This window comes from Desmodus rotundus, chromosome 6, assembly GCF_022682495.2.
Source record: "Desmodus rotundus isolate HL8 chromosome 6, HLdesRot8A.1, whole genome shotgun sequence".
NCBI classification, from domain to species: domain Eukaryota; kingdom Metazoa; phylum Chordata; class Mammalia; order Chiroptera; family Phyllostomidae; genus Desmodus; species Desmodus rotundus.
In genome coordinates, this window is record NC_071392.1 from 112,536,609 (window position 1) to 112,549,585 (window position 12,977).

The 12,977-nt window shown below is 41.3% G+C and overlaps 1 protein-coding gene across 1 annotated transcript in view; it reads right to left on the reverse strand.

The window, feature by feature from the left end:
* Window positions 1–12,977, reverse strand: part of ACSS2 (acyl-CoA synthetase short chain family member 2) — a 55,742-nt gene that overhangs the window by 14,344 nt on the left and 28,421 nt on the right. Inside the window, exons 3-4 of the mRNA XM_024559330.3 lie at window positions 675–766; window positions 355–458 (exon numbers count right to left, since the gene is read on the reverse strand). Coding sequence (XP_024415098.2) covers window positions 355–458; window positions 675–766 — 196 coding nt within the window. The remainder of the gene's footprint in view (window positions 1–354; window positions 459–674; window positions 767–12,977) is intronic.

Consider the following 12,977-nt stretch of genomic DNA (forward strand, 5'->3'; position numbering starts at 1 on the left):
AACCTATAACAAAAACGTTTTAGCCCTGGTTGGTGTGGCTCAGTTGGTTGGAGCTTCATTCCATAGACCGAAAGTTCTCGGGTTCAATTCCCAGAGAGGGGACATGCCCAGGTTGTAGGTTTGTTCCTGGTCAGGAAGCGTGCAAGAGGCAACCAATAGATGTTGCTCTCTCACATGGATGCTTCTCTTCCCCTCTCACTCCTTTCCCCTCTCTAAGCATGTCCTTGGGTGAGGATTTAAAAAAAATTTTTTTTAACTCCTTAGTCTGGTTCTTAATATCCTCTCATCCAGACTCAATCTACTTCTTCAGAGCCCCATTCCCCAACAGGCCCCTTTTCCAGCCCCAATTCCTACCACAATGGAATGCAGAGCCCCAAGACGAGCACATGCCAGCATTGCTACCACAAGCTTCGGTATCATGGGCATGTAGATGGCCACTCGGTCACCCTTCCGAATGCCTGCACATAAACGCACATAAAGGACATAGACCATGGATCTTTCCTGCTGCTACCCCCTCCCTCTCATCCAGCTACCACCATCACCACCACTACCCCTCCAGCTGAGCTCTTCTAGTCCTATTACCAGATTCCATTCACCCCTTGTCTACTTCCCCCAAGTCCTCAGATACCCCAAGGTCAGGCCCTCCAGTCCCCTCCCCCCACCTCTTCACTCACCCTGTTTTCGGAGCACATTGCTGAACTGACACACTTGGACCAGAAGTTCATGGTATGTGATCTGGGTGGTCTCCTCTGGCTCATTGCCTTCCCTAAAATACATCAGAAAAAAAGTCATTAGGGAATATAATCTCTTCTCCAAATAAAAAATAGGAACAGTCATAAAACCCATTCAGTAACACCAAGGCCTGGGAATGTCCTGTGAGGTTGAGCCATCTACCACTACACCTTGAGCTGACTGGTCAAATACTTTGGCCTTTCAAAGTATACTTTATATGCAAGCTGTGTGTCATTGAAAAATGTATTGTTAATCTCTGAGCCTCATTTAGGTTGATAAAATGGGAGGATAGTCCCTTATCTTCCATCCTAGGGATGTATTAAGGAGAGATTATTATATCACAGATAAAAAGGGGGGTCTCCAGAACACTCGCACACAAGTCACCTAGGGAGTTTGTTAAAATGTATATTCCTGAGCCCCTACTCAAAACTACTGAATCAGAATCACAGGGTCCAAGAATCTACTTCTTTTTTATAAGCTGGTATAAAGAATCACAGGTGATTCTGATATCAGTTTAAAGTTTGAGAATGACCAGCCTCTATCAGCTGATTTCTGTCCTGCTCAGCCTTGCCTCCTACTCCTCCCTAGGCTTCTGCCTGGTTTTCTTTGATCATTCCTACATCTGTTTGTTTGCTTATTCAATGAGTATTATGTACTATACACACATACAGAAATAAGGCACTGATGGATAAGATAAGCAAGATTCCTGACAACATGAAGCTCATATTCCAATGATTGTGCAAGAAATATACAAGTAACAAATACAACCAAGACAATTCAGATTATGATAAATATTACTTGAAAAGAAATACATTTTTAAAAGATATCTTAAAGAACTTTCATGATTATATATGAAGATTTAACTATAAAAATATTTCCTCTCAGTGGTTTTCATTTTTCAATTTTATTTTTTGAATAAGAAATATAAATGGTACTTCATAAAAAGATATGTGACAAGGAGTTCCCTTCCCCACACCCCAGTCATCCTGCCTACTGGCAACTATTGTTACCCTATGTTGTATACCTTTCCAGAAATAGTCAATATGAAGATAAGGCCACTCCTTATAGGAAGGAAGGAATAGATAGGGAAATTGAATTAGTGTGGTGTGACCAAGATAATCACTTTGGAAGAAGGCTGCAATTGTAACATCTTTCATAAGGTCCTTGGGATATTACTGAAGATGGAAATCTAAAAATCAAATTAAAAAAATTGAATTTTAATGATGTTCAAAAGAAAAATAAGTACCTCACAGTCTCCAACCAAGCACAGGGTGGGTAGATGTGGGAAAGAGCCGCTATAACTAAAGGACAAACATGGCAGATAAGCATAAATATATGCTTTTTACAAGCATAAACATACATGCATTTATGTGTATATATTCACTGTTTTCTATACAATGATGGCACACAGTACACACTATTCTGTACCATATCTTTTATTGAGTACAATATACATCCAATAAACTGCACAAGTCTTAAGTATAGAGCTCAATCATCTTGCTTTTTTTAAAAATATATTTATTGATTATGCTATTACAGTTGTCACATCCCCCCCCCCACTCCACTCCATCCTGCTCACCCCTCCCTCCCACATTCCCCCCTATAGTTCATGTCCATGGGTCATACTTATAAGTTCTTTGGCTTCTACATTTCCTACACTATTCTTACCCTCCCCCTGTCTATTTTCCACCTATCATTTATGCTACTTATTCTCTGTACCTTTCCCCCCTCTCCCCCTCCCACTCCCCTATTGACACCCCTCCATGTGATCTCCATCTCTATGGTTCTGTTCCTGTTCTAGTTGTTTGCCTAGTTTGCTCTTGTTTTTGTTTTAGGTGTGGTTGTTAATAACTGTGAGTTTGCTGTCATTTTTACTGCTCATATTTTTGATCTTCTTTTTCTTAGGTAACTCCCTTTAACATTTCATATAATAAGGGCTTGGTGACGATGAACTTCTTTAACTTGACCTTACCTGAGAAGCACTTTATCTTCCCTTCCATTCTAAATGATAGCTTTGCTGGATACAGTAATCTTGGATGTAGGTCCTTGCATTTAATCTTGGGTAATGTAATGATGATGTGCCTTGGTGTGTTCCTCCTTGGGTCCAGCTTCTTTGGGACTCTCTGAGCTTCCTGGACTTCCCGGAAGTCTATTTCCTTTGCCAGATGAGGGAAGTTCTCCTTCATTATTTGTTCAAATAAGTTTTCAATTTTTTGTTCTTCCTCTTCCCCTTCTAGCACCCCTATAATTCGGATGTTGGAACATTTCGAGATGTCCTGGAGGTTCCTAAGCCTCTCCTCATTTTTCCGAGTTCTTGTTTCTTCATTCTTTTCTGGTTGGATGTTTCTTTCTTCCTTCTGGTCCACACTGTTGATTTGAGTCCCAGTTTCCTTCGCATCACTATTGGTTCCCTGTACATTTTCCTTTGTTTCTCTTAGCATAGGCTTCATTTTTTCATCTACTTTTTGAACAGATTCAACCAATTCTGTGAGCATCTTGATAACCAGTGCTTTGAACTGTGCATCCGATAGGTTGGCTATCTCTTTGTCGCTTAGTTGTATTTTTTCTGGAGCTTTGAAGTGTTCTGTCATTTGGGCCTTTTTTTTTTTTTTTTGTCTTGGCGCGTGTGTTGAGTAAAGGGGCGGAGCCTTAGGTGTTCATCTGGGCGGGGTTGCGCTGGTCGCTGCGCTGTGACCTGTATGTGGGGGAGGGGCCGAGAGGGAGCAATGGCGCCTGCCTCACTCTCCTCCGGATTTCAGTCTTTCACTCTGATACCCACAATCAAACTGGCCCCCTCTGGTGCTGGTTCCCCAGTGGGTGGGCTTGTGCACACTCTAGGCCCCTGTGGGTCTCTCCAACGACCTCTCCTGTGAGGCTGGGAGTCTCTCCTGCTGCTGCCCCAACCCCCAGGGGCGCTTTCAATCAGAGGTTTGAGGCTTTATTTCCCGGAGCTGGAGCCCTGGGTTGCGCAGTCTGCTTCGCTCCCCGCCATTCGCCCGGTTTATCTGTGTCCGAATGTGGGGCCCTGGGGTGCTACCCACTGCTCTGCCTGCCCCGCTCTCTGCCACTCTGAGTCCGGCCCTCTCGGTTTATCTGCACGAATGTGGGGTTGCAGGGTCTGCTGGTGCTCGGACTGCCTGCCCCGTTTGTCCCACACTCCGCCAGTCTCGGTCCCGCCACGGCAACGTGAGTCCTCTCCACCCCGGTGCCCGTCTCCGCCCCTCCTACCGGTCTGGATGAATGTTTATTTTTTATTTCCTTGGTGTCGGACCCCCTTGCCGCTTGATTTTCTGTCAGCTCTGGTTGTGTGAGGAGGCGCAGTGTGTCTACCTACGCCACCATTTTGGTTCTCCTCAATCATCTTGCTTTTTAAAAAACTTAACAATATACATTGATATCATTCTCCATCAAGATTTACTGTGCTGTTTCATTTTCTTCATCATTCTCATAATGTTCTACCATTTGTATGTACCATAATTTATTTAACAAATAAATGCTCAATGAATATCTTTATTCATTTGTCATTGTACTCACTTCCATACATCTGTAGGATGAATTACTAGAAGTAAAATTACTGGGCCAAAGGATATGTGCATTTTAATATTGATAAACAATAGAGGGTGATACTAAGATAGGCAGGAAAAGCCTCTCTCCAGGGAGGTGATATTTGAGCTAAGACCCGAGTATTGAGAAGTAGGCAACTATATGCATTCTTGGGAAGAGTATCCTGGCAGAGTATCCTGGCATTGAAATTTGGAAAGGTACTGAGGTGGTAAAGAGCTTGAACTATTCAAAGAACAAAAAAGGAAGGCAGTTTAGCTGAAGCATAGTGAACAAGAAGGAGGGTAAGAATAAGAGGCAGAAAGCAGCCAGATCACATAGGGCCTTCCAGGCAATGGTAAGAAGTTTGAATTTTATTCTAAGTGGGTATCTCCTGGCTTCCTTTACACACAAAGGCCCACCTCCACACTTTTGATCATGCCATTGCCCCTGCTCAGAATGCACCAGCACCACGTAGCCCTCCCTAAATACTACACTACCCAGAGGTAACTGAAACCCAGAGAGATGTAATAGCTTGGCCAAGGTCACACAATAATTAAGTGGCAGAGCCAAGAATAGATTCTCAGGTCGTCTGATTTCAAGTCCAGACTCTTTCCCCTCATACTGTGAAGGACAGAGGCTAGCAGAGAGGCCAGGCCTTTGGATTATCAGCCTCTTCCCACCTCCTGGCTTGATGAGTCAGTTACTATCCTCTCCTTGGCTTAGCTCCTCTAGAGTGGAGAGGAGCCAAGCAGAGAGAGCTTTCTAAAGTGGGAAGGCACAGGGAGAAAGGAAGCTGGCAAATGGCCCTGAATGCCAGAGGCAAAAAAGCCATTTCCTTAACTGACCCACTGATGAGTGCCATAGGAACTTCAGAACATCTCCAGTTATGGCTAAATGCAGACATATACCACATACCCATGCACATTTTCACATGCATACCACATACCAGCTCACCTGTGTACACTGACATGCATAATATCACATATAATATAAAAATACTTCAGGTATAAAAGCTGCCCATGGCCCTGGCTGGTGTGGCTCAGTGGATGGAGCGCAGGCCTGTGAACCAAGAGGTTGCTGATTTGATTCCCTTTCAGGGCACATGCCTGGGTTGCAGGCCAGGTTCCCCATTGGGGGCATGCAAGAGGCAACCAACTGATGTTTCTCTCACACATGGATGTTTCTCTCCCTCTCTTTTTCCCTCCCTCCCCATCTCCTGAAAAAAAATAAATAAAATCTATAAATACATACATACATACATACATACATACATACATACTGCCCATGTATCGGGTTGGCTAAAAAGTTTAATTAGTTTTTTCTGTTAAATAAAAGACATTTTTCATTTTCACAAATAATTTTATTGATTTGGATATTTTGAGTATGTCGGCTAGCTCCTGTGTGGTATAACATTGATTGTTCTCAATTAATGTATCGATTTGCTCCTTATCAACTTCAATTGGTCTACCCAGCCATGAAGCATTGTCCAACAAGAAATCTCCAGCAAAAAACTTCACAAAACACTTTTGAAACATTCAGTCAGTCACAGCACCTTCTCCCTCACTGCACAAATCTTTTTTTGCATTTCAGTTGTGTTTTTACCTTTCTTGAAATGATAAAGCATAATATGCCAAAAATGTTGCATATTTTCTTCTGTCTTTAATATTAAAATGGCTGCACAAAAATTTACCAATTTGATGTTTTTTTATGCATGCTGATATGACAGCTGTCACAATACAATCTAACAAAATTGTCTCGAATGAAGTTAAAGACAAATAAGCGCTACTAGAGCCATCTTATGGGAAAAAAACAAACGAACTTTTTGGCCAACTCAATACACATATAGGCACAAATAAGAATAAATATGTGCACCCAGGACTCGAACATGGGCCCCTCTGCAAGTACATGTACCACATTTATGTACCCACCTATGTGCACAACCTGCCCCTCCAGAAACTATCAAATCTTTCTGTTTCACTTTCTTCATTATTTGAGATTATCTTATGTATTTTATTTACTTGTATATTATCTGTGTCTTTCACTGGAATATAAGCTCTGTGTCTTTCACTGGAATATAAGCTCCATAATAACAGAGACCTTGTCTGTCTTGTTCATTGCTACATCCCTTGCACCTAAAATAGAGCCTGGTACATAGCGTACACAGGAACAGATAAGCAACCTATACAAGAACAGCTTATTTGAGCCCACTTCTAGTTACACACACACCACAGTGTACATTCCTCTCCCTGGCTCTGGGCTCGAGTTATACATTATTGATATAGGCACCAATTCCTTCCAGTGTCTTCTTTCTCTGACATATATACTAGGCTGGGCCCCCTTGCTGTTTGGGAGGGTACTGGCCTACTGCAACTTCACAAACCCTCTTGGGTGCAAAGAACATCCAATTTAGTCTCCTAACTCTAAAGAGATCCAAAGAGGCTGTTTTTTGAGCTTGAGGTCACATGGTGGACTAAGGCAGAACAGGCACTAGGACTCAGGGTCCGGGCCTCTTTCCCCTATACTGGGAGTTGCAAACTCAAAAATCAACAAGGTCCAGGCAGGTAACATAAATGAGTGAAGTGGACCATATAAATGAAAAATTTTGATAGTAGCAAGAAATAGTTCACTTTCCTCTTAACTTTTCTGTAAGAAGACAGCAATGCATGTACAATGACAGTTAAATGTTTTGGGGAAAAGGAAGAGAGGTAGGGACTAGAAAACTGAAGAAGGAGGCATCTAGTACTTAAACTTAGCTCCTATCAACTTTTTCCCTCTGGGAATAAGAGCTCAATGTTGCACCCCTCCTCCCCCTCCCAGTTTTTAAGAGACACCTGGAATCTATTTCTGAATTTTTAAGTGTTGACAACTAATTTTTTTAATTTTTAAACACGGTGGTCAAACAAAACTATTAATAAGAGCCCTGACTAGTGTGGCTCAGTGGGATGGGTATCGTACAAAAATTGAAGGGTTGTTGGTTCGATTCCCAGTCAGAGTACATGCCTGGGTTGCAGGCCAGGTTCCTGGTTGGGAGTGTGTGAAAGGCAACCGATCAATGTTTCTCTGGCACATCGATGTGTGTGTCTCTCTCTCCTTCCCTTCTCCTCTCTCTAAAAATAAATAAAATCTTTAAAAAACACTATTAATAAGAGATTTGGCTGGCAGGCTAGCAATCGGGAGCCCTTGCTGTAGACCAAACTAACTTCCCCTTTATCTGGAGGCTATCTGGTATGGGACAGCCCAAGGTATACAGTATTTTCATCTTCTTCCTCCAGGGCCTTCTCTACTTACCTTACCCTTACAGTCTCCAAATTTACTGTAATCTACTATTGACTCAAAATATATTTAGAAGTAAGACAGACTACATCTCTTCATAAATACTTCTACCATCCTAGTCCAAAATCACCATTAGATAAGTCCGATCACGTCACTCCTCTACTCAAATATCTTCCCATAGCATTTTGAGTAGTACTCACAATTGCCTACTAGTTCCTGTATAATCTAGACCCTCATTACCTCTCTGTCCTCATATATTCCTATTCTCTCTTCCTCTCCCCTTCAATCTGCTCCAGGCACATGGCCTCCTGTTTGGCAAAAACACCAAGCATGCTTAACCTCAGAACTTTTGCCCTCTACTCAGAGCATTCTTCCCCCAGATAGCTGTATGGCTTATTCCCTATCTTTGAGTTATTGCTCAAATGTTGGCTTCTCAGTGAGGCCATCCTTGAGCACTCCATATAAAAGTTACTCCTTGTCCCCACTTCCCTCAAGTCTCAGGTAATCCAAATGAACATGTTTCATGAAGTCCCCACTCTCTCTTTTTCCTCACCCCCCCACAAAGCTGAAAGTTCTTTCTTCCTCCCAAGGCCCTTTGTCTCACTTTCCTTATGATCCATCAGTTCAACCTTGTATTACGTTTACTGGGACTTTATATTTCCCACTATACCCTCTTCCAGGGCAGGGGACCATCATGTCTTCTTATCCTCTGTCCCTTCTGAACACAGTTGGCACAATAAGTACTTAAGGTTCATAGTGAAATCACTGAAAAAGCGATAATTGATTAATGACAGGGAAGACTGGGGCTCCCCTGTCTATATGATAGATGGTCATTGGATTGGAGATTTTGGTTCCTTAGACTAAGAGAAAAGTAAGGCACAGGATAGGAGGAAAGAGCCAAGGAAAAAATATGTAGGGAAAACTGGGTTCTTGACAGAAGCTTCAGAGGGCGGGATATAGCCTAGTGAGATAGGCCTTCCAGAGGAGAAACACCCAGATAAGAAGTCAAACTTGTTATGAGAGAAACACTGGACTAGGCTGTGTAGCATGAAAAAGAGAGCATATTGAGAGATATGATGAGTTTCAAATATTTGTATATCTGTTGCCTTACCCTAATTCAAGCCACTTTCATCTAATGGCCCCAAACTGGTCTCTCACTTTATTCTCACCCCCTTCTAATACACATACATCATCCAGAATGATCTACTAAAAATATAAACCAAACTACATCATCTCCTGCTTAAAACCCTTTAGTAGCTTTCATTGCATGTCAAAAAAACCCCAAACTTATATTATGCCTTGTATCCTAACTCATCTCTGTTATTGTTTCATTTTGCTTAATGGGCTCCAAACACATTAGCCTTCTGACTGATAAAACATGCCATGCGCTTTTTACCAGCTTTCCCCAACTCTTTGAGTGGTTTGCTCTATCTCATGTTTCAGATATCAGTTTAAATGTCACTGTCCTAGAGAGGCTTCCCCCAGCCACCCTAAGTGGCATCAGCCCTTCATCACAACACTCCTATTCTTCATCACAACATTCTGTTTATTTTTTTCACAGCATTTTTCTCGAGCTATAATTTTTATTATTCATTTATTTATTTTTTTGGCTGTCTCCCATACTGGATGGTAAGTTTTCTGAAGGCAGAGACCAAGTTGGTCTTATTTACTGCTGAATACCTGGTGCCTTGAGACCTTGTATATAGTAGATGCTCAATAAATATTTCCTAAATGAGTGAATGAATGAACCTGAAGGATTATTATGGGTGAGAAAAAGACTTGTGTTATATAACTATAAATGTAAGAGCTAGGTCAAATAAGAAAAGCCTTTCTAACTGTTAGAGCTGTCCAATGATGGAAGATAGTCCTTCAGGAGCTCCCTAACTCTAGAGATATCATGCAGAATTTGGGATTTGCGGGGATACTGAAGAGCAGACTTCATGCCATGGTTTGGACCAAGCAAGACGAGTGCATATCAAATTGTGGTCAGAGAGTGTTGCTAACACAAGTTTTAACATCCAGCCCCACATAGCTGCAGCACAGGACTGTGCAGGTTGGGCCTGGGAAACCCTGACAACTACTAGATTGTTTTCCAGGGTGTGGAGTCCTTGGAATTTCAATTTTATAAGCAACCCATGTGATTCATGTTCACTGAAGTTCAAGATGATCTTAAGGCCCTTCCAACATAGAGATTCTTTGATTCTGTAAAATCAGGAAATAATGTGAAATAATGTATTCTATGATCCATAAAGCACTACACAAATGTGAGGCACTCAAATAAGTACACCCTCAAGTCACTTGCCCTTTCACCAAGGGTGCAGGAAGTGGGAATAATGTAACTTGACCAATTAGCAGCCTAACGTTCCCTCTGGGTACTCCTGCCCTAGCCAAGAGAGAAGGGAGAGGGAGAAAAGGTGGGAGGAGGCACACGCCAAAGGCTGAATCACAAATCACTTAGAGTGCCACAGATGGAGCTTTTGATGTCCACCATCCTTATTTACAGATGAGAAACCTATATGCACAGAAGAGAAGTGATGGACTGGAGGTTACTTAGCACATTAGTAGCAGCATTATTCTAAAGCCACTTGTAGCTACTGAACACTTGAAATGTGAAATGTAAAATGTAGCAGAGGAACTCCATTTTTAATTTTACTCAATTTTAATTATCTAAATTTTTTTACTTCTCACCCAATGACATTTTGTCATTGCTTTATTTTTAATTAATTTATCTTTTTAAAAATTATTTTTATTTCATTTATTTTATTTTAGAGAGAGAGGAGGGGGGAGAGAAAGAGAGAGAAATATGAAAGTGAGAGAAGCATTGATTGGTTGCCTCTTATACGCACCCTGACTGGGGATTGAACCTGCAACCTAGGTTGTGCCCTGACCGAGAATTGAGCCTGCAACCTTTCAGTGTATGGGATGAAACTCCAAACAAATGAGCCGCACCAGCCAGGGATAATTATTTTAAATATTAAAAGTAACCTGTGACTAGTTCTAGAATCTATATGTCTCCAATTCATGGCACTCTCCTCCTAAATGGCATGGCCCCCAAAAGGGGGATGTTGTTTCCAAAGCCAGAATTAGCATAAGGAAGAAAATAAAAATGTAAGAGTCCTGAGAACTTTGAGGCTGAAGTCCAGCAGGGATTTTAGTGTAGCTGTAATCACTCAACAAAATTGAAAACGTACATCATACAAAAATTTGTACACAAATGTTCATAGCAGAATTATTCTAACTCATGACATCAAAAAGTCCACACCCAAATGCCCATCAATTGAAGAATGGATAAATAAAATATAGTACATTCATACAATAGATTAATATTCGGCATAAGAAGGAATGAAGTACTATACATGATACAACATGGATAAACCTTGAAAAGATTATGCTAAGAGGAAGAAGCTAGTCACAAAAGGGCACATATTATATGATCCCACTTACATGAAATGTCCAAAATAGTCAAAGTTATAGAAACAGAAGGTAGATTAGTGGTTGCCTAGGGCTGAAGTGGGGAAAGCTGGAGGAAAAGGAAGAGTGACTGTTAATGACTGTGAGGTTTCTTTTTGGGGTGGTGAAACTGTTCTAAAATTGATTGGTTGTACAACCCTTAATATACCAAATAATCATTGAATTGTGCACTTTATTATTTTTTAAAAGATTTTATTTATTTATTTATTCATAGAGAGGGGGGGAAGGAGGGAGAAGGAGAAACATCGATGTATGAGAGATACATCAATCGGCCTGCAACCTGGGCATGTGCCCCAACCGGGAATCAAACCAGTGACCCTTTGGTTCTCAGGCCAGCACTCAGTCCACTGAGCTACACCAGCCAGGGTTGAATTGTACACTTTAAATGGGTAATTGTAATGGATGAATTATATCTTAAGGTTAAAGACATGTGATTTTTTTATTGGAATTGCAATAAACATACACATTAATTTGGGAATAAAACAGACATCTTTACAAGTCTTCCTTTCCAGAAAGACAGTTTCTTAGCACTACCTATTCATTCATTTATTCAGTCATTCATACTGTTCATTCATTCATTCATACCATCTCTCCCTATTTGCCTAAATACTTTGCACTTACCTATTTTATTTTTAGCATTACAGTCATATGTATGCATCTGTTTCCCTTACTGGATTGTGAGTTCCTTAAATGCAGACAGGATATCTTTTCTGTGTGTTTCCTTTTCAGTGCCTAGCACAAAGTTTGACACACACCCAGTACTTAATTAAATTCATGGATAAAGAAAATGAGGGGTGGAGGGATGGGGAGAAAAGGCATACAACTGTAATTGAATAACATTAAAAAAATAAAAAAGAAAAAGAAAAAGAGAAAAAAAAAAAAAGAAAGAAAATGAATAAAAGAACAACTTCTCTGCTCATATGATCAGCCAGATCCAGACTAATCGGTGAGGAAACATAGAAGAAAAGGAGGGCCCCGACTGCAGTGGCTCAGTGGGTTTGGTATTGTCTCTCAAAATCAAAGGTTGCCAGTTTGATTCCTGGTCGGGGCTCATGCCTGGGTTGCAGGCCAGGTACCCGGTTGGGGGCGTGCAGAAGGCAATTGATCAGTGTTTCTATCACACATCAATGTTTCTCTCCCTCTCTTTGTCCTTTCCTTCCCCTCTCTCTAAAAATAAATAAGTAAATAAAATCTTAAAAAAACATAAGGAAAGGAGGGATTATTGAACATCCAAACAAAGAAAATAGATGCAAGACCAGCAGGAGGAAATGGTAGACACAGAGAGGAAAAGAATGTAAAACTTGTGGAATGGGATTTGAAGATATATCAAAAAGTGTTTCTTGAGCCCCAACAATGGGCTTAGTTCTGGACTCTATGCCATGGGAGAGACTAGAAGAAGCCCCAGGATATTAGGTTCAGGCTATGGGACTCCTGCTTTGCAATGTGGGCTATTATTGTACCCTGCCCTCCTGCCAGCTATTTTCAGGCCTTGATCCAGGGACTTTGTGCCTGTTACCCTTGGCCAAAGTAGCTTTAGTGCCAGTTGGATTCTGCACCTATTATCTATTGAGAAGGCAGACCTGGGCCAGTACAGAAGGTAACCCCCTTTCCCACTGCATTCATGCCTGTTACAGAAAGGAAATCAACACATTCGTTCCTACTATCATGTGCCCCTTGTTAGCCTTACCCAAAACAAGTGAGTGAAGGCATCCCTCTGAGATCCTCTACTATCATAGCATTTGGAATGCTGCCTAAAACAGGAATATGCCTGGAGCAGAAAAAGAAAGTGGGAACGACAACCAGGGGCACCATTTTCCATGAACATCAGGTCTCTCAAGTATAAAAGACACACTCAAAAATACTCATTACAATGGTTCTTTGTTATTTAGGTAGGTGGCATAGTTCAAATCATTATGTTTTCAAGCTAGGGTATTCTATTCCTGTGGGTACATGAACAG